Source organism: Zonotrichia albicollis, chromosome Z (assembly GCF_047830755.1).
Source record: "Zonotrichia albicollis isolate bZonAlb1 chromosome Z, bZonAlb1.hap1, whole genome shotgun sequence".
NCBI classification, from domain to species: Eukaryota; Metazoa; Chordata; class Aves; order Passeriformes; family Passerellidae; genus Zonotrichia; species Zonotrichia albicollis.
The window spans coordinates 28,707,841-28,734,827 of NC_133860.1; the positions used below are offsets into that span (position 1 = coordinate 28,707,841).

General features: G+C 39.5%; 1 protein-coding gene across 8 annotated transcripts in view; it reads left to right on the forward strand.

The window, feature by feature from the left end:
* ADGRV1 (adhesion G protein-coupled receptor V1) overlaps positions 1 to 26,987 on the forward strand; it is a 273,337-nt gene that overhangs the window by 166,586 nt on the left and 79,764 nt on the right. For all 8 annotated transcript variants that reach the window (XM_026797296.2, XM_026797297.2, XM_026797291.2 and 5 more), the window contains one exon: positions 24,206 to 24,322. In XM_026797296.2, coding sequence (XP_026653097.1) covers positions 24,206 to 24,322 — 117 coding nt within the window. The remainder of the gene's footprint in view (positions 1 to 24,205; positions 24,323 to 26,987) is intronic.

Sequence of the window (26,987 nt, forward strand, 5' to 3'; positions counted from 1 at the left end):
AACTCTATAAGGAGACAGGTTTGAGATGTGTGAGTGTTTAAGAAAAATATTCTCTGGATTTGGCTGGCATTGCTATAAAAGATAAGGAAAATACCATGTTCCTGGAAAAAGACAGGTTGTAGAAAAAGTGCTTTTGTTCCTGAATTGAAGGTAAATGTAACCACATTGCTTTAGAACTATCAGTTAAGCAGGGAGGGTGTTTGCTTTCTTACATATGCTCCCATACACAAAGCTGTTCTGCTCAGCCTGTTTTCATTGTATATGTGATCAAAGTATGCACTTTGCAAACCTAGTTTTCAGAACTCTGTGTTCTGTCAACTTCTTTTTGCCTGCAGATTTACCACACATGCCTGAGAAATATTCATCATTTTGGGCCTGCTGGACTTTAACAGCTCTAAGTTTTACAGCAGCTGACCTGCAGAGGAGCTGCAGTCATCTGAGAGAAGAAATGTAAACTGGGCTAGGCAGCTATTAGCTTACAAATAACTCTTTTTTAAAGAACGTAGATCTGAAGTTCTTTGATTCTGTCATATCAAGTAAAAAGTAGTCTTTGTGCAATGAGTGGCAGGAGAACATCCAGTATTTAAAACAATCCCAGAAAAAATTATAATTAAAAATACAGTATGATCATTACATATGACGAGCTTTCCTCACTGTTGTAGAATATACAGTAGAAGATGTCATACTTGAACCTGAGAATATCTTAGTTTCTTAATCATCTGTTAAATATTTTATTGTCAAAAACCAATTTTTGTGCAAGAGGGTTGGTTGGAAAATAACTTTAATTGTTTTCGGTTTCTTTTTCTGGTTTCTGTTTGACACAATAGAACAGAAAGTAGTTTGGGAATTGCTGCCATATTAGGAATAATATTGGTAGGAATAGGCACATCCACTGGGTCAATGCATGGCTCTGAGGCTGATGTAATTGGAAAAAATTGGGGCTTTTTATCACGGGATGATCTATTCAACACCTTGTCTACTGACATGTGATGGGATACACCTTTATCAGAGAGGAGAAAGAGTGTAGCAGGTAGTGGAGCTCATTGGAACTAGCTTGGAAAGGAAAAATACCAGGCTCAAGGGTGATGACCAATGGGATCTTTGGATCTGCTCTAGGAGGTGTTGGCTACAGTGTACCACACCTGAAATGTTTCTACAATGATGCACAGAGCATGAGGAACACACAAGAGGAGCTCAAGGCTTTTGCTGTGTCCCAGAGGTTTGACATCACCGGCATAAGTGTTGGAACCAGTCCTGTGACTGGAGTTCCCTGTTGGAGGGTTCCAGGCTCTGCAGGAGGGATAGGCAGGGCAGAAGAGGCTGGGGGTGGCACTGTATGTAACAGAAGGGTTAGAATGCATGGAGTTCACAACTGGCAGTGCAGTTGAGAGCCTCTGGGTTAGAACCAAGGGGCAAACAAATGAAGTCAGAGTCTACTATAGACCTCCTGGCCAGGACTGTGCAACCCTGGATGTCAGGACAGACTGGGATGCTGGAAAGCAGAGCCATGGAAAGGGACCTGGGGGTCCTAGTCAATGACAAGTTGAACATGAGTCAGAGCTGAAGTGCTGGAAATACCCTTTCCCAAGATTGCACCAGTACAGGAGTGTCTGCGTAGCTTGAAGGACAAAGGGACAAGATGGTGCCAGATCCCTCTCAGGAAGGCAGGAGCTTACAGAGCAGTTCCAGCGGCAGATGAAGACAGCTCTTCCAGGGTCAGCGCCCTCCTCAGCAGGGAACAGCAGGGTGGGCACAGCAGGTAGAGCAGTGGGCTGGACCCATTTGGTGCTTTCTTCCCCTGCTGGGCACTGCTGACAAGCCACCAGCAACCCAGACCAGAGCAGGACTGCTATCTGCAAGCCCATTTACTTAAAAAAAGAAAATAATGTGGTAATGTGTTCTGTATTCTCATTATATATATGGAAACTATTACAAAAACATTATATTCTGTAGAATTCATTAGAAGTTCTGGCCCCTAAATATCAAAATCATGTAGCTGGAAGTACAGAGTAAGTTTTCAGACCAAATTCATAGTCTTGTGCTCTTATTCCAGAATAAACACTAGTGTATTTTAAATAACTTATTTCATTTAGACAATTGGAATAACAATAATTTTGGGAATAGCTGATTTTCTCTGCAGTTCTTTTTCACATGTTGGCAGAACCACAGAGCACAGGTTCTAGTTAGATAAGGAGGTTTCTGTGTTTGTGTTTGAAAAAGTGATTCAGTCTGTATCCCTGAACAAAGTCTGTGGCAGGAGGATTCGCCTTCTGAATTCTATAAATACTTGAACCATTTCTGGAATTTATTTTTACAATAATATGTGTGTATTAAAAGTTATACTTAATACCTAATCGATGCTATTGCTTTGAGGTAGATACAATTCTAGGATCCTTTTCTTTTTGTCATATATAGTGCATTTGTCTTTGTTTGTCTGTTTTTATCTAAGTTAATACTCAGAGCACTAGTGACCCATTTGTTTAGGGATGAGTCTGTAAAGAACAGATAAACTGTGTCTACCAAGACATTATTTAATGCTGTTTAATAATCTATATTAGCTGGCGTGGTCCCAGTGATTTTGTTACACATGCCTGAAAACCCCTGTCTTCAACTGGCATCACCTTAAATCTTTATTGCTTGTTAAAGCCCATGCAATTTCTAAGTGGCATTGATTATTATGGGTAAAAAAATTCAATCTTTCCACTAGCACAACAAATGCTAGAGGGTTTTTTTTTTCCTATTTCCATTAGGTAGGGAAACCTTCTGCTGCTTGGCAGTTTTGAAGCCTTTTGCACAGTGAAAACAGCAAATAAAATTTCCTTTATCATAAAAAAAAATATACAGATCACTGAATTCACAGAATCACAGAATTAGTTAGGTTGGAGAAAAATCCTGAGATCATCGAGTCCAAGCTTGACCAAACACTGCTGTGTCAGGTAGACCATGTCACTAAGTGCCACATTCAATCTTCTCTTTAACACCTCTAGAGGTGGTGAGTCATCCACCTGTGGAAAAGTTCCTCCTGCTATCCTACCAGAACTTTTCCTGCTGGAGTTTAAGACTGTCTCCTGTCATCATTACTTGACTGGGTAAACAATTGTTTGATATCATAGGCTAAAAATAATGGTAGAACTAGGTAAATTACCTATTTGCCCTTGTTGAAGAATGCTTTATTTGTAAGTAAATGTTAAGTAAATGTGCTTATGTTTTAAAACTTATGGCAAAACCTGAATTGCGTCAATTAAACATTCTTTCCTCTCACACCAGACTTAATGTTACGATAGCTCTTCCAAGTAATAGAAGATGACAGATCCCAGGGTCTTGTAAAGATCTCTTTTTATGTATGTAAACCTCAGGGATTTTTTTTTTGAGACTGTAGACAGCATGCACACTACCAACAGAGGTACTGCTGAGAATAATAATCATTTACTATGATCAGGCTTTTATTAGGAGTTGCATTTTTAGTATACCTGCATTTTGATCTGCATATGCAGCCACTCATTCTGTAAGTGTCTCAGATTACCTCAAATTAGGAGTTTTTGCTTAACCCACTGTCTTTTAACTGAAAAATAAAAGCCCCTCAAAATGATTTCAGAGCTGTATAGAGGAGCTAAGATTTAGGCAGGGTTTTGTTACTGAAGAATTATGAAACCAAAAGACACTCTTTGTCTGGAATTACACCTTGGTTATTTCTTTTTTAGGAATACAAATCAATAGTTATAGAATCATAGAATGATTTGAATTAGAAGGAGCTCAAGATTTATTTTATTTTCAACCCCACTGTTGTGAGCAGAGACACCCTCCACTAGAGCTGCTTGCCTCCGTGTCCTCCAGCATGTGACTACAGCATGTGACTACAGCACACAGGTTATCCTTGACAATTGACTAGCCTTGTGGACGAAGGTAGAATTCCTTTTCTACCATGCTTAAAATACTAGCCATGGCTGCATGCTGATTGTATTCTGATCCCAGTTTATGGTGAGTCTGCCCTACCTCCTGCCCTTTCCCGCTGTGTCTCCTCAGGGGGAAATCTGCAGGCAAGCAGGTGGAGAGTTGCATGTTTCTCCAGCCAACATCTAGGTCTGTGGAGTAATTTTCTATTTCTCATCTTCAGATGAGAAAAAATTTGCTAGACTACAAAAAATTTACAATAGTTCTGATTGGAAGCGATCTACAATAATCATTGAGTCCCATGGCCTGATCACTTCAAGGACGTGTAATTGCTCAAGCATTTTTATAAGGGTGTTGTCCAAATGCCTCCTAAACACTGACAGGTTTGGAGCATTGACCACGGGACATGGGGCACTGACCATTCCAAACTATTTACACAATGGATCAGAGGTCATCAGATGTTTTTCCCTTGCTGTAATTTTACTTGCCCAACATTACATTTCGTTGGACCTGGATAGAGTCCTAAATTCAGTTTAGAGTTCATAAATGATCATGTAATCAAATTTATGTGTACCTTTTGCTGGAAACTTATACCTGAACTTCAAGAAAAACCCCATCCAGAAATGTAGGAAGCGAGAAGCCATGTTATTGAAGGCTTTTCTTGATTAACCCCATAAGTGAATATAGATCCAACCTGAGAAACCTCTAGAGTAAATTAAAATGTCAAGGCAGATCTGCTCAGGGTCTTATCTGAGCTTCTAGAGAGAAAGCAATATCACACAGATCTTACTGTAGAAAATCAAAGTCCATCAGAGGAGCTTGTTTTGGACCTGCCAAATCAGCACATTCGGAGCAAAGCCCTGAGCTCTGTGCGAGTACTTGAACCTGGGAGACTATAGAGAAATTTTTGATAGTTTTACAAAGAAGATTTTTCAGCTTCTCTTTGCATCACTACATAAAAACTATTATGTTATTGTGAATCTTGCAGCAGGACAGGATGTCTGGCTCTTTTTCTGTAATGAGTAACAAAAACAACATGTATCTTTGTTGCAGATCTAAATGAAGGTGATAACAAAAACTTTTTACAGGCCACTATGCTAGATACATTTTTCTGAATCTGGTTGTAAAACTAAATGGATTAGGACCTTCTAAGAACATGTTAGTCCTTATTTTTCCTAAACATATTATTTGTAAGGAGCAAATGCAGCAGAAGACCCTCCTCTAACAAACTGTGTTAGAGGACCTTATGCAGTTGGGTTCTTGCGTCAGGCTTGTTTTGAGGAGGGCGTGAGCTACTCCAGTCTTTCCCCAACAGCTAGCTTCAACTGCATAGCCAGCTGTGAGCTTCTGTGCTCTGCATCATGGTGCCTCACACCCTCCTACCTCTATCCTGCACTCTCACATTGCTACCTCCTTACTCAGAGATGCAAAAAAAAAATAAGTCCCTGTGCCTAAAAATGGGAAGCAAAGAGGGCAGGGATTGAAACCAGCATGAAACCAACTTCCTTCCTGCCCAGCTGGGGGAAAGGAATGAGTAAGATATAGTTACTGAGGTTTAATCACTACTGAAAATGATTGCCAGTTCTGCTGCTTAATAAAGTGTAAACATCTTTACAAAAGCACCAAGGGTCACTGTTGTAAATGTAATTTCAGCATTTCAAGGTATTTATTTCAGTTAGCTATTTGGCTTTTCTTACAATGTCATTTTATAGTGATAAGGAATAAACAATATAAGCAAATAAATAATAAACATAAAACAGCTCTAAAATACAATATGTGCACAAATTATAGAGTAAGATGGTGCTGCTGTTCATAAGGTACTTATATTTTAGTACATATGTTCACTGACTTAACTGAAAATACAAATAAAGCTTTACCCACATATATGGGGTTTTTTTGTGGTGTCAATTACATAGCACTCCTCTCAAATAAACCACTTAATGATCAGTGAAGTCATTTAGCATTCACATAAATTCACAAAGGAACTTTACCTCCTTATTTAAAAAATATTAATACAGAATAAATATGAAATAAAAAGGTAGTTAGGGAACTTTCACCCAGTTAAATACTATATTTTGAATTTTCTAACTAATATAACTTTTTTCTCTGTGCTCTGATACATGCTGTATGTTGTATTGTTACTTTTTCCAGAAAGAGTGACTTAGAATATTTGCTGGTGCCATGAATCTCTCTAGTTTTTTGTACATCCCTTGTTGGTATTTTTGTCCTGGCATATAATATCAGAACACAAAACACAAGAATACTTGGCTCACATCAGTGCTGTCCAGTCCTATGAAGCAGCAACAAAAAGTATGATTCATACGTACTATTATTAAGCAGTGTCCCTGTGTTCAAGGGGGGAGCCCCTTTTTTTGCCATATAAAGTAAAATCAAAGCATAAGAGAGAAGTTCAGTGAGGCCATGAGAGTTTAAATGTGTTTATTTTCCTATGTTATTGCTCATTGCAATTAAATCCAACAAAAGGAACAGCAGTTGAAATTATGGTCTTGATACTGTTCCTCTATTGAGATTGGGTTGGTATAATCATAGATAGCATTTGGTTCGGCTCTTTGTTTTCTCTTCTTTTTTAATATAATTCCATATAAAACATCTCTATAAGGCAGACAATCTCCATGTAGACAATTTAATAAAATTGATAAATTCAAAAAATTGTTTAATGTGAAAAGAAATCAGATGGCCACTGTTGGGATCCATTTCAGTAAGACATGTTAGAACCCATTTCTGTCTAGAAGAAGAGAAGGTATAAAGCTTTGTGGGTTCATACTGTGAAACAGCATTTTACATAAATTGCAAAAATGTGGCATAAATATACTGTGTTCTTCACAGGCACACTCCAAAATGTTTTAAAAGAGTTGACCAGTTGCTCTATGGGTTTCTCTAGGTGGGAAGGATCTTTTTCTCAGCTGCAGGAGGCAGAGTGCTTCCTTCTGAAATGGGAAAGTAAAATTGTTGTGAGCAGATTTGTCAGACCTTATGCCTCTGCCCTCTTCCAGGGCTAAATGCTTGTTGTTCAGCTGCTTGATGCTTTTATATTTGCTGGGATTAGCTTCTCCACAACTTCTCCCCTAAAGTATTGCAAGACATTCTCTTTCTTTGTTCTTGACCTGTCACAGCATGCAGCCTTTTCATCACTTCTTGCAATTGGGAAAGATTATTCTTCTCAGATTTATTCTCCCCTTGTGAAAACATTTTTCAGTTCTTAAAACTATAAATTATGTTTTACTGCTTTATTTTTTTTTTTACCTTTTGTTTTACTAACCCTCTCAGGGTTTTAACACTTGCAGTATCAGTGCTGAAACTTCCTGTTTTACAACTTTTATGGTTAATAGTGCATAGATTTAGTTATTGGCAAAATATTTTTGTCAGTATTTATTGCATTGTTGGGCTGAAAAATTGGGACAGAACATTAAGACAGCCCTATCCAGAGTTGACTGGAACATGGTAAATCAGTTACCTACGGTTTTTAAAAGACAAACCTTCCAGTCCTTCTCACTGGGTGTTGTTCATTCTCTGGATGGAAATAAATTTTGTCACATGGTTTGCCACAGAATGCAAGGTTTTTTTGGGTTTTTTTTGGGGTTTTTTTGTTTTTTTAAGGAATATTCTTTCTTTTGTCACAGTGCTTCAAATTCGTTCAAATTCATTGTAGTTCTTTGAACAGTTCTGAAGTGTTGTCACATAAACCACTTAAAATCAGTACTTTCAAGAAAGTTCAAACTAGTTTTGAGTCAGCCTCACAGTCTGCATTTCCAGCCTGCAAGTCAACAGCTCACCTATGAATATCTTGCCAGAGAAAATGTCAAAGTTCAGCTAGACAAACAGTCCAGGTGGACTTTACTAAAGTCCAGGTAGACAATATATGCTGCTCTCACTTCATCTACCAGGCCAGTGACTTCATCACAGAAGTTTATCAAGTTGGTCAAGCATGACTTTCCCTCTCTGAAACCATGCTGGCTATTTCTGGTGATTGTCTCATCCTTAATGTGCCTGCAAATTGTTTGCAGGATTTGCTGCTCCATTGCATTCCCAAGGGTGGAGGTGAGACTGACCAACTTGTAGTTGCCCTGATCCTCCTCCTTCATTTCTTGACCTTTGCTTTCCTCCAGTCTTTGGGCACTTCCTAGTCACCTAGTTGTTGAAAGGTTATCTCAAGTGGTCCTGCAATGACAACAGCCAGCTCAGTCAACACTCACGTGAGCATCCCATCAGGTGCCATGGTCCCGTGTGCTAAATTATTCCCTGTTCTAATCCTCTTCCACAAAGTGTATATCTTCCTTGCTCCAGCCTTATCCCCTAGTTTCTGGGACATGGCATATCCCTGAAGGCTGGTCTTACTAGAATAGTCTGGGGTAAAGTATTTAGTATTTCCACATTTGTTGCAATGTAAAGATAAAATTAGTTTCCTTATTTTAAAGTCTAATAAATGGTAGCATTTCAGCACTACCATGACAAGTTGGAATTACTACTGCTTTGTGTTGCGCTTATTTATTTTTCATATTGTCGTGGGGTGACAGCCTTCAGCCTTTATCCCAATATCGTGTGTTGTGTCTGGCAGCTGTGCCTCCCCCCCCCCCCCCCCCCACCCCGGCCGTCTTGCTGTGGCCGGATGGGAAAGAGAGGGGGGGGGGTGTGCCCAGGCACTTTTGCTTTTGGCTTTGGCTGCTTGGCTTGGCTAGCCGCTTGCTTGCTTGCTTGCTTGCTTGCTTTCTGCTTTTTTTTTGCGCTGTTTTTTTTTTCCTTTTTCCCTTTTCTTTTGTTCTCTCTTTTTTACCCTCCCCTGAAGATACTGAACCGGCTCTGGACTTGGCCTGAGAGCTCCAGGACACCCGAAGCCTGCGACAGAAGCTCTGCGCCCTCACAACACAGTCTGGTCCCTTTTCTTTTCTTGTGTTGGGGAGTGTTCTTTTTGTTACTTGTAAATAAATAGGTTTTGTTTTCCACTTTGCTCCTCTGAGGAATTCCTTCCCGAACCCGGTGTTGGGGGAGGGGTGGTTGGAGGTTTGTTTTGTTTTGGGGGGCTCCCTTTTGGAGATTTCCCCCTAATTTGTCCTAAACCAGGACACATACATAATTCTTACTTCAGTTTTCAGATAACTTACTTCTCCCTTGATTTTTTATACCTGATTGGTATGGAATTTCTTTAGTCTTCTGGTCTTTCCTTTTTCTCTTTTGTACAATATTAAAAAGGCAACTTAGACTCATTGTTTTTTCTGTAAATTTCTGTTATGACGTCAAGTTAAGGTCTGCTAATTCTGAACTTAGAGTTTAATAAATTCTATAATCATTAGAAAGCTCATTGAATTGGTCACATCATCTATAGTTGGCGTCAGTGAATAAATTTTGTTTGGTTTGGTTAACAATAGTGTTGTCTTCTTGTGTGGAATTTTTGTTAAAGTTGGTTGGTTAGTTGGTTGGTAGGTTATCAGCGATGATGAGAGAGGTGGGGAGACTCTGAGATGGTCAGAAGAATCCAATCCTATTTTGGACTACAAATGTTTGTGGACTATATTAGGAAGAGTAGTAATGTTTTACTACAATGATTGAGTTAGTCATCACATAAACAAACTTACACTTTTTACAACATCTCTTGCCTGCAGAAGTCTTGATGTAACTTTCTTTTCTGGTAAGTCTTGATTTTATCTTCAGCTAGTCTTGATTTAATCCTCAGAGTTCTGTTTGCTCTTGCCAAGGCATCCTGATTACCAAATCTTATATGCCAATAACGTCCAAAGTACTCTCTGTCTTGTGTGCCCCAATATCTCCCCTTGTGTGTCAACCAAAAACACTCCTTTAGTGGTCTTATTAATTAATCTCTGCTCACATTGAAGCAAGCAAGGTATCATGATTAATACAATTATTAGCAAAATCATCACATTCATACCTATCCCTCAAAAATCCTTTTGCCAGGGTGCTAAACCCCAGCCACTAAATAGGTTATATAGCTAAGATCCAGATTCTATTTTTAGTTTAAACACACTATCCTTTAGCTGCTGTATAATTTTATGGATCGATTCCGAGTGATTAGAAAGGTTCATGCAACACATTCCATCCAAATCTTCACAGCCATGATGTGCTAAAAGAAAAAAATCTATTGCAGCCCTGTTTTGTAAAGTAGTGTGCCTTACGCTGTCAACATCTATTAATAAGTTTGATAAAGCAGAGCTGGTTGCACTCATTTGTTTTGCCAGCCAGCAAGCTATCTTATTTAATTGACTCAAAGCCGTTTTTGCAGCCAGGCCTGGCCAAAGCAAAGAGGCCCAATTCATCTGGATCTCAGTCCACAAAGACAATTCATCATCACAGTATTCATCAAGTGCATGTAAACTGTGCTTTATTGTGTGGGGATATCTGTGCTGTAAAATTATGGATGCATTAGGTGTTAGCACAGTTAATTGTCCCAAACTACAGGTACCTCCTTTTATGTGCAAATGGAGAACAGCCTGGGCCTGATTGCCAAAAACAAAAAACATTCCTGATGGCAGCTGTAGGGGGACATTACAAGATTTAGAAGGGCTGCCAGAAGTATAAATGCACCAAAATATTTGATTCTTATACATGGGTTGATAGAGAGAAATCCCAAGGTTTAGACTGATTTCTTCCCGTGTATTTAAAATTAACAGAAAATCCATTTTCACAGAACTCAGAATCTCTAATTTGCAAGGTTCTAAGGGTGCTTCAGGCAGGTAAGAGGCCCACTGAACCCCTGCATCAACAGTATCTGAACTCTGCACCACGCTTTCATTATTTTTTGGTATTGGCCAGTCATCTAATGGCAAGCCGACTAGACAGATTGAAAGTGGATTTTCTGGGAATATAGTAACCAAGCATAGGGTATCTTGTTTTGTTGCATTAGCCAGAGTTATCCAGACATTTGTTTTGGGTTGGTCAACAGGCCAGGCTATGCAAATAAAAGCAAGCAGTGCTAATAAGCATAAGCATAGCATCTGATTTAACCACATGTTTTATTCTTAAGTATGTGTGGCAGATAGCCCCTTTTTGGACTTTAGTTTCCAAGCATGTCTTTTAGCACATTCCCTTTTTTTTTCTTCCCAAGCTCATTCTGGGACTAGCCAGATATAAGAAATTAATTTGTTTTGTTTGCAAATATGGCTATTTTCAGATTCCCTCAAAACTTCCCTCCTGAGAATAGGGAGGCGAGGTCTATAGTAGATATTTTTGCCCCCAACAAAGGAGAGGAATGATTAGGAGGGCTCCATCTTATGAGAAGACTAATTAATTACTTTATTATACTATATTATTCTATACTATATTACCTTATATTATGTTACATCTAAACTGAATCTGCCAAGCACTCAACTGCACTCCACTTCACAGCATCTCATGACTGTGAGCCAACAGTCCCAACACACACACTCCTGGATCCCATTGGTCAGTGAATCAAAATACTCACACCAGAATCCAATTATCAATTCCCTTCAGGCAAACAATCTTCCATGATGCATTCTGCTTGTGAGCAGCACAGGAGCAGTAAATGAGATAGGAATTGTTTTTTTCTTTCTCTGAGGTTCAGAGAATGTGAAACCCAGAAATTCTTGGGAAGAATTCTTGGGAAGAATTGTACTTTGCCTTTCTCTGTGAAGAGAAATGTGGCAACAGAGGTCTGTCCCTTTTCTCTTGGCCTACTACAATTAAAAATTCAATGGTCTTTTACCTTATTTGTAACTCCACATCATAAATGGTCTTGCTGAAAGGACTCTGCGATATCACAGATATCACACTTTTTACACTGACATAAAACCCAAGGTTCACAGTTTCCTTTGCAGGTGGGACAAAAGATGTTACTCAGGAATTGCAGTCTCAGTGTGGTTCCTCCCTCCCTCCTCTTCCAAGAGCTTGATAGCATCCTGGTCTCTAGCATCAGCTTCTGGTAGAGGTTCCTGGAACAATTTCACATTCCTTGCAGAGATCCAGTGTGGTCCCTTCTTTGTAGAGATACAAGCAAAACCTCTCCCCCATGTGATCAAAGGGTAAGGGCCAAGGATTTTACCAGATTCTGGGTCACAGATCAGTACTGATGGTTTCTCCTTGCACAAAAGCTATGTGGATGATGCAAAATGCCTAGTCATAGGGGGATTTAAGTCCATTATTGAACAGTTCAAAAAATTAAAAATATATAGGGCTTTCTGTAGTCTTTCAGAAGGTGTGTCTCCATCTCCTCCCTTCTGTTGGGCCAGGAGATGCTTGAGGGAGCCATGGACTTGCTCTATAATGGACTGCCTGGTGGGTGAGGGGGGTATGCTCATCTTGTGGGTAATTCCCCATAAAGAGAAAAAATTTGCGACTTTATGGAAAATGTATGTGGGGCCAGTATCTCTCCTAATCTGTTCCTAATGTGGCAAAGGCAGCACCGAAATGATGGCAAGCATCCTTTTCTCTTTCTCCTATGTGAGCTGAGGCAAACAGATCACCTGAAAGCATATAAATAGGAGTAGGCACAAATTTCTAATGGCCAAATTCAGGAAAGTGTGTCACGTCTGTTTGTCAAATCTGTAGGCTCTGTAGACCTCTTAGGTTGACCCCGTGTTCACATTAGGAAGAGAGCAATGCTGACAGGACTTGTAGCAAAAATACTAGAAGCTTGTACAGGAGTGAACTCAAAAGTCTAAACTCCCAGCTTTTTTGGTGAAAAAATGAGTGACTCTAGCCTGCTCTGTTCTCTTCGGTAAAACATATTGCACCAGTAGTATTAACAAGTCTGCCTGGTCATTGCCTTCTGTAAGAAATCCAGGCAGATTGGAATGCAACCTTATATGTATAACAAAGTAAGGAGCAATCCTTTGATTTAAAATAAAAACCAGTAGTTTCAACCAGTAAAAAAGAATATAATTTTAACTTGTTTTAAGACAGAGGCTTCTGCTTCAGATACAGCTCCTGTGAAACAGACAGCAGTTAGGGTCAGTAGTTCGGCTAAAAGGTGAGCTGAATTTCTGAAACACTGACCACAGCAACTAATTCTACAACCTCGGGAGACCATTCAGCAACAGCAATATCAGATTGCCAAGCTCCCATTCCAGAATAACTCCATGCAATCAGTGACTTACAGGTTTTCCAAGAACCATCTGTGTATATTGCCATATCTTGCAAAGAAGTCTCATTTCTCCTTGGCTTTGGGAGCAAATTAAAAGAATAGCTTAACATCTTGTGCTTGTGTGGATGGATAGATATCTGCCTTGGGTAATCTGCTGAAGCTATTTGCAATTTCTCTGATTTCTGTAGCAACCAATCAAAATAGAACATTGTTAGAGATAAAAATGTATAGTCAAAATCCCTTCCAGCCAAGGAGGTCATTCTTTGATGAACTTTGACAATTAACATGGCCATAAGTTCATCTTGAATTGAAATAGTCTTGGATATAATATTAGGAAAAAAGACCCATTTGATACTTAGAGAGTTTTTTTCTGAGTCCCACTGAAATATCAAGGCACGTGGTTGACTGTCAGGGTTTAAAATGATTAACCATAGAAGTAACTCTGGAGCCTAGCCTAGCGAGCTGATTGCCTTTGTGAGATAGCATCAGTTACTTTTAGAAGCACAACTTGTGCCTTTGTGTTTAAATGTCTAGATGATAAGAGGTCAGGCTCTCCCTTTAAAAGGGCAAACAATGGCTCCAAACCTACTTTTGAGATTCCAAGCAAGGGAGGAACACAGTTTATGGTCCCTAGCAATTTTTGTGCATCATGCAGAGTTTTGATTTCTTTTATAATTTTCAAAGGTTGTGCTGAAATAAAGTACATTCCTATGCACCAGCCCAGATATTTCCATGTGGATGTCCTTTGAACCTTTTCAGAGGCAATGATCACCTGCTGATGTAACAGTCTGGCTGACAGCCAGTACTGCTTCTTCCATTCAAATCACAGTTTCTGAAGAAATAAGGATATCATCCATATAATGATACAATAGAACATCAGGCATATGTTCCAGAATCGGACTTAGGGTCCTTGCAACATACCATTGGCAAATAGCCAACCACTGGCTGTTGCACATGCCTTTGGATAATACCACCCAGTGGTATCACATCAGTGTTGCTACATACTAATGCTCAGTACAGAAAAGCTGAATTTTGCTGCATTGTCCAGATGCAGCAGAATATCAAAGAAACAATCTTTTAAATCAGTCATTGCCATGTGCCAGTTTCTGGGGATCATGGAAGGAAAGGGAAGCCAGTTGGAGGGCTCCCATTTCTTCTATTACTTCATTTATTTTCTGCAAGTCATGCAACAGCCTCCGCCCCCCAGATCGCTTTCTGATCACAAACACAGGGAAATTCCAAGGGCTATTAGATGGGACTATATGTCCTTTTTCTAGCTGTATTAGTTCTTTTAATATGCACAGTTTGTCTAATGACAGGGACCACTGGTTCACCTACACAGGGTCAGAAGTTTTCCAAGTAAGTTTGGGGGCGCCATGTATCCCAATGACCCCTATATGAAAATATAATATTTCCCACTGTGTCAACACATCACTCCACAAAACCAGAGAGACTGACAGCACAAATGGCTTAACTGTGCCTATCTGCCCATCACACCTGGTTGTTTGCACCGTGTGTTGACTTTGCAATCTTTGACTATTCCCACCCACACCTGAGAGTACCTGAGGCACAGTCGTTATTGGCCAATCACTGGGCCATTGGCTTTTTGAGATAACAGTCACATGTGCACTAGTATCAACCAATTCTGTTAAAATGATGTCCCTGTCTTTCAGAGTCACTTTGCACTGGTATGTGGGACACTGAGATGTGATACATTGTGTCCAAAAATCTGTGGGACCCCTATAGAACCAACCCCTCCCTTCCCTCTCTTCAGCTACCGGGTGTGCAGATAGGGGTGCTGCGGGGAAAAGTATGAGTAGGGCTACATTACTTCTGTCCGGGTCTGCACAGGGCAGGTGGGGGCTCCAAGCCATGATCTGTATTTCCCTGACTGAGTCAGAGTCAATAACCCCCAGGAGAACAACCAACCCTGTTATTGAAGGGGATGATTGGCCCAAAAGCAAAGCATGCAGATGCTGTCCTGGTGGTCCAAAAACTCCTGTGGGAAGCAAATTACCAGATTAATCAAGCACCATTACTGTATTGGAGGTTGCCAGGTCCATTCCTGCACTGCCTCTGGCGGCTGGTTGTAGCTCAGTGACCGGGGTCCAGCAGGTGGGGCAGGGCCAGGTGGAAGTTGACAGTGCTCCTGATTGCTGCATCGGCTGTGGGATTTGTGTCATCGCATCGTGCTTCTCCACACTCCAAGATGAGTTTCCTTGTAAAGGTTGGCCATTCTGGTGAACTTTGAGTGGCATAGACTAGCGAAGTGAGGGCCTTTCTGACAGCAAGGGTACATACCTAGGGCTTTGGGGTTTTGCACTTTTTGGCAGTCTCTTGTAATGCATCCAGATTCCCCACAGCCAAAACAAACCAGCTGCTTTCCAGAGGTTAATTTGAGAGCAGCAAAAGCATCCGCTATGTCCTGCCCCACAGCTTGATATGTGATTGCCGCGGTGTGTTGTTGTGTCCTCAAGTGGTTGCAGGTTTGTATCATTTGGAGTAAAGTGTGTTCAGTTTCAGGGGGCAGAGATTTCAAAAAGTGTTTATAGTCCTCATTAGCATTTTCTATGGCAAATTTGAGGAGTATAATTTCCCTTGCTTGACAATTATCCATTTGTCTCTGCAGTGTTTGTTTTAATCTGTCCACAAACTGCATGTAGGACTCTTATGGACCTTGTCTGATATTTATGAAGGACTGTTGTGGGGTTTTGGCATCAGGAACCTTAAGAAATGCCAAACAAGATGTGTCTGTGACACCCGCTAGGGCTTCTCTCGGTAAGGCAGCTTGGACATTAGGATTGGTATGCACCCCTTCCTCCATAAGGTGATAATAGTTAAGCCAGCAAGGGCTTGGTTTGCCTGCCCTGCATATGTTGTAATTAAATTCTCCAGTCTTCTTTTCCATTGTGCCATAAATATTGCATATTGTGGCAGTGTGAGCAAAAGATTTGCCAAAAACTTATCATGAGCAGTCATGAGGTGAGTAGTAAAAGTTGCTCTTCATAAATTACTTAAGCAAGTATTACTTACCTTAGTCCATATTCTGCTGTAGTATGGTGCAGTTTCTTAATTTTTGAGTGACCTAGGGGGTCCCATTGTGGATTTCCCCACTTTGGGCCAAGTTGCACAGGGGCCAAAAAGATTTCTGCTGCAGTGTCCAAGTCCCTGTCTTTAAGGGCTTTCTTTTTTATCTGTAACCAATTATTATGCATATCCAAAGGGAATAAGACTGGATCTTTTCCAAGGCTGGGCTCAAAAGGATCAGGCTGCCCTACACTGCTGGAGTCAGTGTTTGCTGCATAAGGGATTGCTGGTGGTGTGATGATGAGACTGGAGGTGGCAACCAGGCTCTATCCCTGGCACTCATCAGGGAGGGCATGAGGATGGGGAATGGGGAGAGGGACCTGGGCAGATTTAAATTTGGCATGATTGTGGGGACCATTTCAGCAGCGCCCTTACAGGCTTCCTCCCTCCCTCCTTTTTAATCACTTCCATGCTTGGCTTCCAAGGAGGAAGCATTTGTAGCTCTGCCTCATGGCCACACAGTGTAGCCAGGACGTAGAGCTTTACACTGACCTTGTCCCAGAAGCAGAGAGCAAATATAGAAGAAGGAGTGGCATTGGGGAGCATGTGTGACACCCATATGACTTAAGGTTGTGCTTTGGGATGGGGGATCTATGCTTGCCCAAAAGGGCAAGCATGGTTTCATGTCATGTTGCATGCATTTAAGGGCCCAAACAGGGACCTCTCACCATCACAATCAGTTCAGGGGCTCGCCAATTGCTGCCAGTCAGGCCAGTCATTTTCCTCACATAGAGGTGCCAATTATTGGCAATGATGGGAGAGTGGGGAGACTCTGAGGTGGTCAGAAGAATCCAATCCTATTGTGGACTACATATATACATATAGTTTGTGGACTATATTAGGAAGAGCAGTAATGTTTTACTACAATGATTGAGTTAATCAACATATAAACAAACTTACACTTTTTACAACGTCTCTTGCTTGCAGAAGTTGATGTAATTTTCTTTTCCAGTAAGTTCTGTTTGCTCTTGCCAAGGCATCCTAATTACCAAATCTTTTATGCCAATAACATCCAAACTCTCTGTCTTATGTGCCCAATAGTAGGTGGGTGGGGTTTCTTTTATATAGATGAAAAGAGAATAATGTAAAATTTCTGGTAAAAATTTGCAGTGAGGCAGGAAAAGTAAATACATTAGATGTGACTCCAAACAGAAAAAAGTTCAATCTTTACACCGTCAGTGAAGATAGTGATGTTAAAGGTCACCACTGAGATAAAGACAAGATTGTAGAGTTGGTAGCATGGAGTGAAGGTTGTGGACACCAAGAGAGAAGGAACATTCAAAGGATAGGTGCGTTCAAAGTTTGAAACAGAAAAGCTCCCAGTCCTAACTTTGACAACACTTGTAGAATGTCTTGCAGGTCTCACAGCAAGTGCTTTTAAAAAATCTTGTGTTTCCGAGTGCCATTATCTGACTGGAAAATAATATATTAAGACTAATATATAGTAAAAAATAATTAATATTGGCGACTGGAGGCCCATTAATACAGTATCAGAAGCATCTAAGAGTTAAAAAAAATTTCTGTTGACAGTAGTGATAAATAAAAGAGGGAATGCTCACATGTACTTATACTTAGATCATACCAAACTAGTCTGATAGTTTTCTTTGACAAGAATGTGTCACAAGAATAAGTAAAATAATAATGGACGAGGATTAGTCTTGGAACTCAGATCTGAGAAAACACAGACTAAGGGGAAAAGGCAACAATGAGAGAGTGACAAATAGAGATGTTGTACTGGTTCTAAAGCCCTGGTTTATGGGACAGAAAATAACATGCCCAGGCAAAGTGCACCAGTGGTGGGAAAGTAGAGAAGTGCTGACACTAAGGAGTAGTGGGGTAGCATATATAAAGCTGTGAATAATTTTGAAAACTGAAGAATTAAATAAAGGAATATTTTCTAGAACAAGTTGAACCGTCCTAACTTGTAGGCTAGCAGCAAAATTCTGCACCAAGAAGTAATTCATTTAAAATGGGAAGGAAAGCTGGGTGTACCACTGATGATCACTGGATGATGATCACTGAGTGATGATCACTGAGGGATTATCATTTATCTGCCTAAAACGACAGCTGCATCATGGACTGCATCCAAAGCAGTGCATCCAGCAGGTTGAGGGACAGTATTTGGCCCCTCTGCTCCGCTCTCATGAGACCCCAATCAGGTCTGAGTTTCAATCCCAGAAAGGTCATAGACCTCTTGGAGCAAGTCCACCAAGATGATTAAAGGGATGGAACATCTCTCTTATGAGAAAAAGCTAGGAGAGTTGGAGCTGCTATGTCTGGCTTTGGAGTGACCTAATTGCGACCATCAAGTACCTGAACGGTGCATACAAGAAAGATGGAGAGAAACAGTTTTCAAGAGTATGTAATGAAAGAGTAAGGGGAAAGGATTAAAACTGACAGTAAGTTTAGATATTAGGAAGATATTATTTACTGTGAGGGTGGTGAGGAACTGGCACAGATTGCCCAGAAAAGCTGTAGCTGCCCCTACCCTGGAAGTGTTCAAGGCCAGGCTGGATGGGGTTTAAAACAACCTGGTGTAATGGAAGGTGTCAGTGCCCATGGCAGAGATTTTGGAACTAGATGATATTTAAGGTCCCTTCCAAACTATTCTGTAAATCTATGACTGTGATCAGAAGTTTTTGCATGGATATAGGAAGATAAGTGCTGGATGAGAATCTTATGAAACCTCTGCCTACATGTTTTCATCCAGCCCTACATGTTTGCAAGAAGGATAGAATCAATGTATCACCAGTATAGAGAAGGACAATGAAATTGGAGCATAAGCTGCAAAGACTTTTTGCACAAGGACAAATTTTCACATGTGTGAGCATGCATTTCAGTATGCAGGGTTACTGTGAGAAACAATGTAAATTGATCTAGGCAGATGCTGTATTCTTGGAGCTAAACTGCTTTTGCTGTCCAGATGAGTTTAGGCATCTCTACAGAGTATTTGTTGTATAGTGGGTCAATTAACCCTGAAAAATGGAGCCTGAGGGAGAGTACTACTGCTTTCTGTAAATTCATGATAGTACAAACCCAGGGAGGAGGAAACCCTGTGTAACCTGAGAAACTTACAATAGAAATCAAAACAGATATAAACTGACAATGAAAAAGTGCAGGCTGGAAACTAGAAGCAGATCTCGTCTAGTAGAGGAGATATGGTCAGATACAGCCTACCACTTGGAAACAGCAGTAGAAAAATACTCTTCATACACATTTTGGTTTGAAAAGAGAGGTGTCTGCTAAGGAAGGCAGTAGCCTCTCATGAAATGGAAAATGTCAACCCCTTCCCTCCAGATTATCATAACTTTGAAATTAAGAGGGCTCTTAGACAAAGATATGGGAGTAGTAATAACAGTTCTTTATTAGGAAAAATAAAAATAAAAATGCAGCAATACAAAACTGACAGAGTGAAATTACAACCTGACACCCTGTGTGTCAGGGTGTTGGTAGCAGTCCAATTAAATGGTGGCTGCAGTCCTCCTGAAGTGACAGATGTTGTTCTGTCTGTTGGAGCAGTGATGCTGTAGAAGGGTGTAGTTTTCCTCTGAAGGTCCAGTGGTGGGTGTAGATGGGCTTGATCTTCCTCTGGGAATATATAATTTTGTAAATTATCTAATGTTACTCATTTATAGTTTGGTGTGATGACTTAGATGGAATCACCTGGTAATAATTTTCTTCAAATAATTGGTAGATAATTATTTTAAAGTTTAAAAATAATTGCAGTGTCCTTTGATTAGCTGAGTAAATGACTGTCAGATGGGGACCGTGTCAAAGAGCTTTTTGGAAGTGCATTTATTTATCTTATTTTTTAACTTTTTTTTTTCACTGCCAAGGGGAACATTTTGAATTATATGCTATCGCCATAATTTTAAGTGTGGTATGGAACCATCACAGTCAAATTACTAAAAGTATCAGCCTGCTACTTGAGTTATTTAAGGGATTATCAATTAAATAATTTTGGGTCAAGACTGATTTGGAGGTTTTCAGTGCTGGCCGAATGCCAGTGCACTCACTAGAATATGCTTACTTATTTTTTTGCTGTGAGATTGAATTAGGAGGAAGGCAAAGCTGGCTCAAAACTTTAAAGGATATAAAGAAAGCTTTATTAACAGTGACTAAAAGAAAGAATACTAAGAATCAGAATAAGACCTTTAGAACACTTTTCCTCCCCCCTACAACTTTTTCTTTCTCACTAACAGTGTACAAAAACAATTCAGTCAGTTTATCACTTCTAGAATAGTCTTTCTTCAGTTAACCTAAAGTCCCTCTTGTTAATTTATGGAGACTGCTCCACAAGAAAATAGTTCTCTAGTGGTTTCTAATTTTCATGAATAGCAGCCACCCAGAAAATCTGCAATCGTGAAGTTCCTCCCATTTTTCACGTTTTTTCCCACAGCTGTGTTTATGGGCCTTGTTAAGTTATGAAGTACTGTTTTAAGGATGAGCTCTTCATAAGCAAAGGTTCTCTTTAACTATCTCTGAGATCATCTTCATCTCTGTAAACAGAGATCTTCTTCTCACCCTGGTTTTCATCATTCTTCTCTCTTTCTGTTCAAACTTCTCAAATTCACAGCTATTTCAACAATGCTTGCTTCAGCATGGGTTTGAATAATCTATCTCCCCATATTTCTTCAGCGAGTTACAGGAAAAAAAGACTCTGATGTGTCAATTACATTTTTCTCCATAGCTTTACAAAAGGATTTCAGCCCCAAGATCAAGGCATCTCCTCATTTCTCCCATCTGGGACTTGATTTCCTCTTCACTGACCTTGATGTCTTCATGTTGTTGTTCTACATGTCCGCACTTCATCCTTTTCTCTCACTTGGGGGAGGATTGAAGTTAATATCCCACCTGAGGGCTGCAGATGGTCACCAGGCCCTGGCCGGCCCGATAGCTTTCGGCCGGAGCTGCAGCTGGGCTGGGAGGGCGGCTAGGATCCTAGCAGCCAGGCCAGAGCTCAGCAGCAGCACATCAGGGCTGATGGCTTCTCCTCTTCCTGTCCAGTGGTTGTGGGTGAACCCCAACAGCAGCAGAATCTTGGCCAGGCCGGCCTGGCCCTGGCTGCTGCGGGGGCCTGGAGGATCCCAGCTCAGCAGCAAGATGTTTGGAGCCGGCCTCAGCCCTACGGCCTCCCACTGGCCTGCCTGACAGCCGATGGGGCCAGACCAGCCTTGTCACCTGTCGCCAGACTGGAAGGGAAAGAGACACCTCTGGGCTTTTTTCATCTTTAACATGTATCTTCACAGAGACATGTACAGTTTTCTTAGTGGTTTAACAGATTGCCAGTTCTTGAAATTAATTACTGATTGATCTTTTTGTCAGACATGGAGGAGACTGCTAGCAGCTTCTCTTAGAAAGTCACTTCCATGAATGCCTCCACTATAAAAGCACCACAACTAATCACCTTGACGAGAATGAGGAAGAAGCATTATGTTATCATTTCATCATAGAACTAAATGTCAATATATAAAGATTGAAAAGGGCTATTTAAACTGTAAGTTCTCTGTAAAAAGAGCTCTGGACAGTTGGTGCTATAATGAGCATATATTTTAAAGATTCAGGAGTGTACAATTTGTCCCAATAGATGGCACATATTTTTGTTATTAAAGTAATATATTCCTTGTTATAAAATGTTGCAGCCTACAGTTAATAACTAAGTGAGGCACAGAAGACATGGGGCAATTAGTCCGAGGAACACTTTATTGGGAAGGCATATTATTGGTTTGCAGGGTTTTTTGTGTTATAAACCAACTCTTATTTGTGGCTTCCAACCAAGATACAAGATAACAAGTATATGAAAACATTATATTTCACCTTTTTTTTTTCTTAAAATGCTCTAAGGCCACTAAGTACAGTGAATTCTAGGCTGAGTGATTACTCTAGCCATATTGCTGTCTTGTTCCTTTAAGAAAAGTCAGTTTCTGTCAAAGATACACATTTTTAGCACATATTTGGACTCTTTGCATTGTTTTAATTGGAAAACTGTTGATATAGTGATACACTCCTCTTTTTAAATATGCAAAACCTTATTTTTCTTGAATAACAGGAGAGTATTAGGAATTATAGCTTCTTGCTTATAAATGCAAAATGCTTTCAAGCCAACATTCAGTCCAAAAGGCGTTAAAAACAATATTTCCAGAACTCCATCAATCTGCTTTTGCATTTGCATCCCGTATTTGACTGTAGCCTGGAGTCTGTCCTTGACATATACACAAGCCTTCAGAGAGAAAAAGGTTATAAAGCCTTTCCACCCTTTGTTGTCCGATGCTTGTTGTCAGTAGAAGCATTTGCTCAAGTCTTAGACAAATTACTACTGGTAGTGTTAGAGAGAGCTGGTGCTGTGGAGTTGTTTCCACAAACACTTCTTGTTTATCCCTCATGGGTGACAGCTATTGTAGACATATTTCAATTGTGTGTAACCCACTCCAGATGATGGGATTTCTTTCAGCAGTGTCAGAATTTGGCAAAGACCCGTCATTATTAATCTGTGTGTTAACCTTTTAAGAACTAAATGGTTATATGGCCATGATCAGATGCCAGTTCTCAGCAGAAGCTGATAAATACCACATAAAATATTGAATGTGCATTTTTTTTTCTTCAGATTTTGAAATGCTTTTCATAATTATTTTTAGTCTTCCTGTTCCCCAGTTGCTCATTGTTATTCTTCAATTTCATGATGAGGTAACTTTATATGGTCTTTATAAGGGTACTTTTATGATAAAGAGACAGTGTAAGGGTTACTCAGTACCATATGAGTATTTTGTTGCAAATACAGTGTCCACATGTATCCGAATCATTTAATTTGTTTTAACTTTCTTACCTATCCCATCTCCCGATTTTATGTACATCAAATCTGTCTCCAGAGCCCATTACTTTCTGTTACTAACAAGTCAATGGGCTGTTGGTGAAAAAAGTAGTACTTTTGTCAGGCAAAGAGAAAATGATCAGCACAGTGGATGAGTAGAACCTTTCTTTATGTGAACACTTTAAGTCTTTTATGAATTTTGCTTGTAGCACCATTTCTTATGTGGAGAAATTTACAGAAGACAGAGCTTAATGTTTCTGAGTTGTGTTTTAATTGAAAATGCTCTGTTGAAATTGTCTAGCTACATTCATTGCAGTCAGAGTTGGAATACCTTTCTTCCTTACACAATGCATTGGCTACTTGTCCAGCCAACATATAGTCCTTTGATATTTGGCATATTTGTGGAAAAACCCCAAATTGTAACTGCCTTGCGTATGTGAAAACCTGGTATGGTATTAGACACAGGAATAGTTGCTTCCTGCCTTTTGTCCAGTATTGCTATCTTAGGGGCTGAGGCATAATATTCCTACAAGTCTGATGGCCTGAAGACAGTAAATGCCTTGAGTTTGTTTGTTTACTTGATAAAATACCTGGATTTATTCAAATCAGAAGATAACATCTCTCTTAGTCTTATACAGGAAAATCTGCACCCCAATTGCAAAACCTGTGTTTAATGTTGCATAGGAACAATTTTAAACAATAAATATTTAGTCTCTCCATAGTCTGGTCATATAAGGGTGCAGTGTGTGGAGAGGGCACTGCCTGAACATTCTCACACCATTTAAGGAGTTACACATGCACCACCTGAGACTGCCACTGCTGGGAGTGGGGTCCCTTCATAGCAGGCAGATGGCCCCAGGATGCCTCTCCTGACTGTTTACCACACATACCCTCTCTCTCAGGTGTGCTTCCTCATTCTTCAAGGTTGACCCTTGGTTTCCCATAGCAGACTGTCAGATTTCTAAAAAAAAGTAATTTAAGAGTGGTACAGTACCTGTTATCTGGCAGAGCATGGGAAATTAAAAAGCCCTAGACTTCGGACAAACATTATCTAGCAACAACAAAAACATCTGTGCAGTATCAATATTCTTTTCCATTCCAACCAAAAATATATCTAGATGTAACATCACAGCTTGTCAACTTCAGCAAATCCAACTGCTTTAGGGGGTGACAGTGTTTGACCATAACTTCTTTGGGTGCATATTAAATGTCCTAGATATCTTTCCTGAGTCTCTGAAATAGTAATTTAGTGTGTGTTTTACTTGCAAACTTTTTTTTCCTCTTATTGTTAGTATTAACTTATTTCTGTTTAATTCCAATATGCATGTGTTCTTTTTTTCCCCCATCAGGTTTCATTTCTGGCCTCTGCTTACATGAGCCAGCATATCTCAGAGGAAAGCTGCTTTGCCCTTGCATCTGTTACCCATTACCTTTACCTCTGCCAGTTCAGCTGGATGCTTATTCAGGTTGGTTTCTTAGTCCTTTTTATCATTTCCCCAAAACACCTGTAAAAGTAACTGATAGTTAGACTGTATTTCTATTATATTTTAGTGCATACATATACATATACATATACATATACATATACATATACATATACATATACATATCTGTATATTTATATATAAGAGAGGTATAGAGCACTGAAATCCAATGCTACTAGAAGGCCAAAATTTCAGATGACTTTTATTAAATCTGCAGTGACACAATTCCAAGGGTAAATATACAAACACTATAAAGACTTTTTGCACTAATTTCCATTACAACTATTTATTCTTAGAACAATGAAGAATTGTCTCAGAGCAAGGAAGAATTTTTTTTCTTAACAGTTTTTCTAAACGTCTCTTATTTGGTCTTTTCAAGCAGTCTCTTACAAGTGAAGTTTAAATGTAAACTGCATTGTAATTTGTTGAGTCAGTGGCATTTTAGTCATTAAACTTGTATAACATGACAAACATACCTTTACAAGTTTGCATTAAAATACAGAATATGTGTATTCATAATTATTGCCAGAATTTTTATAAAATCATAGAATCATTTAGGAGAAGCTTTCTAGGATCATTAAGTCCAACTGTTAACTCAGTACTACCAAGTCCACAACTAAACCATGTCCCCACATCGTTTTGTCTATGCTGAACACCCCCAGCTCCTCCAGCCACTCCTCATCAGTCTACTACTCCAGACTACTCGCAGCTGTGTTGCTCATTTGATATATTATAGAACAGTAAATGGTGGAAAAAACAATTGAACTAACATGGAACTCCATGAGCAATCAAATTAGTTGTGGAAAATTACTAATTGAAAGTTAGTCAAAGCAACAAGCTGTGGGGTTATTAGAAAAAAATGCATTATTATGCCCTCCTTTAGAAATGTATATTTAGCACCAGTGTTTGAGTTGATTTATTTTTCTGTTATTTCAAGAGGATTTGTCCCAAGGACATTTATTACAGCATACAGCTTTATATATACAGCTCCATATCTTGCCATACAAATTCTCCAATATGCAGGCTGTCAGACCAAACCAAGAATTGCAAATTAGACTGCATCTAATGCAATTTCCTCTCCCAGTAATATTCGTGTAATATGTGGCGTTTTCCTGGAATATGTCAGGCTCATATTCATTGAGAACCCTAGCGGCCTCTCCAGCAGCTCACCTGTGCTCATTAGCCTTAGTAAGTCACATGTAGATGGCCTCAATAGAGAAACTTGTTTGCTTGGCAAATGATGTTCTTGTAGGTTAACTACTCTAAATAATTTTGTAAAGTGTAAATTATATTCTTCACAGTTGCTCATTCACTTTATTCCTAAATTGTTTCAGAGCTCTTCACCATTTGCTAATTGGGACAAAGTAATATTTTTCTTTTTTACTGAGATGCCTCAAGCTTTGGCAATTCAGTGTTTGATAGTATTTAATTCTATGTGTTTTACATGCCATTAGATTGCAAAACTTACTCATAATGGCAGAAAATTTGACTCTTAACAGTTGTTCATTTTTATATCTGTAGTTGAAATCCAGTGGTTTTTTTTTTTTAGTAGACTTTGGTCAAATCCTAAGAATTTGCATTTAGTGGAGCCTCAGGCTTGTGTTAAACATGAAGACTCTTCATGGAAATCTGACCGGGCAAAAGTGCTTAAGAGGGTATCCATCAGCCTGCTGAGTGATGAGCTGCCAGGAGTAAAACTCAGAATGAAGATGATTCTCCTTTTTGTAGGTGCAAGTCTTCAGCTGAGAATAATTCCTGAACTTTGAAAGACTCAAAAGGAAGGAAATAATCTGAAATATAGATCAACCCAGTCCTCAGCTGCAGTTTGCTCCTCTTGGCTGGGAATAGGTCTTGGATTTATATATCTCATTATGGAGTGAGTAAGCTATATCAGGGCACAGGAATGAGCGCTGGGGACATCTCTGTGCTTGAATTGGTGACAACTCTAGAAAAGCTTGTGAATCCAAGGGGAAACCAGATTGGTTTAGGAAGTCTGGATGCTACTTCTGTTTGAACAGCAGTCTTAAAAGTCTGGGAAATTAATGTTTGTATTTCTCAGCATAGTATACTTTATATACATGATTTGAAAAGCAGAATGAATAATATATTTATACTTAAATGGGAAGTAAATACTTATATCTGAAAAAGAACAAAAATACAGGAGAAGATTCTGTGTTCTTTCTGCAGTCACTCTCTATTTATGAGGCTGCATATCATAGTGCATATGTTTGATCATTGATTTACGTCATACAAATCCTCTACTGGCTGCCTTGATCACAAGATACAGAAATGGTTGAATGTGATAATCAAGTACAAGCACTGTGCAGGTATGTGAAACTGAAACATCCACAAAATCCAGGCAATTTTAAGTGATCAAAAGGTGGTGGAGCAACATTTCAGGCAACAAAACTAAAGAAAACAGAGATTTAACAGTACAGTCAGACATTCACAGATTTACTTCTGGGGTCCAGATCAAAAATCTTTACTTTCTAGATTCCAGGGTAACTTCCTTACATTTTTTTGTTTTGTAATTTTTCCATCTTCTGCATAGTGTTAGGTATAGTAATTATGCTTAGTATTTTGTCTTACGTCAATGCTCTTTACAAAACAATTTATGTATAGCTTCATGTTTTAATTCTTGTTCTCT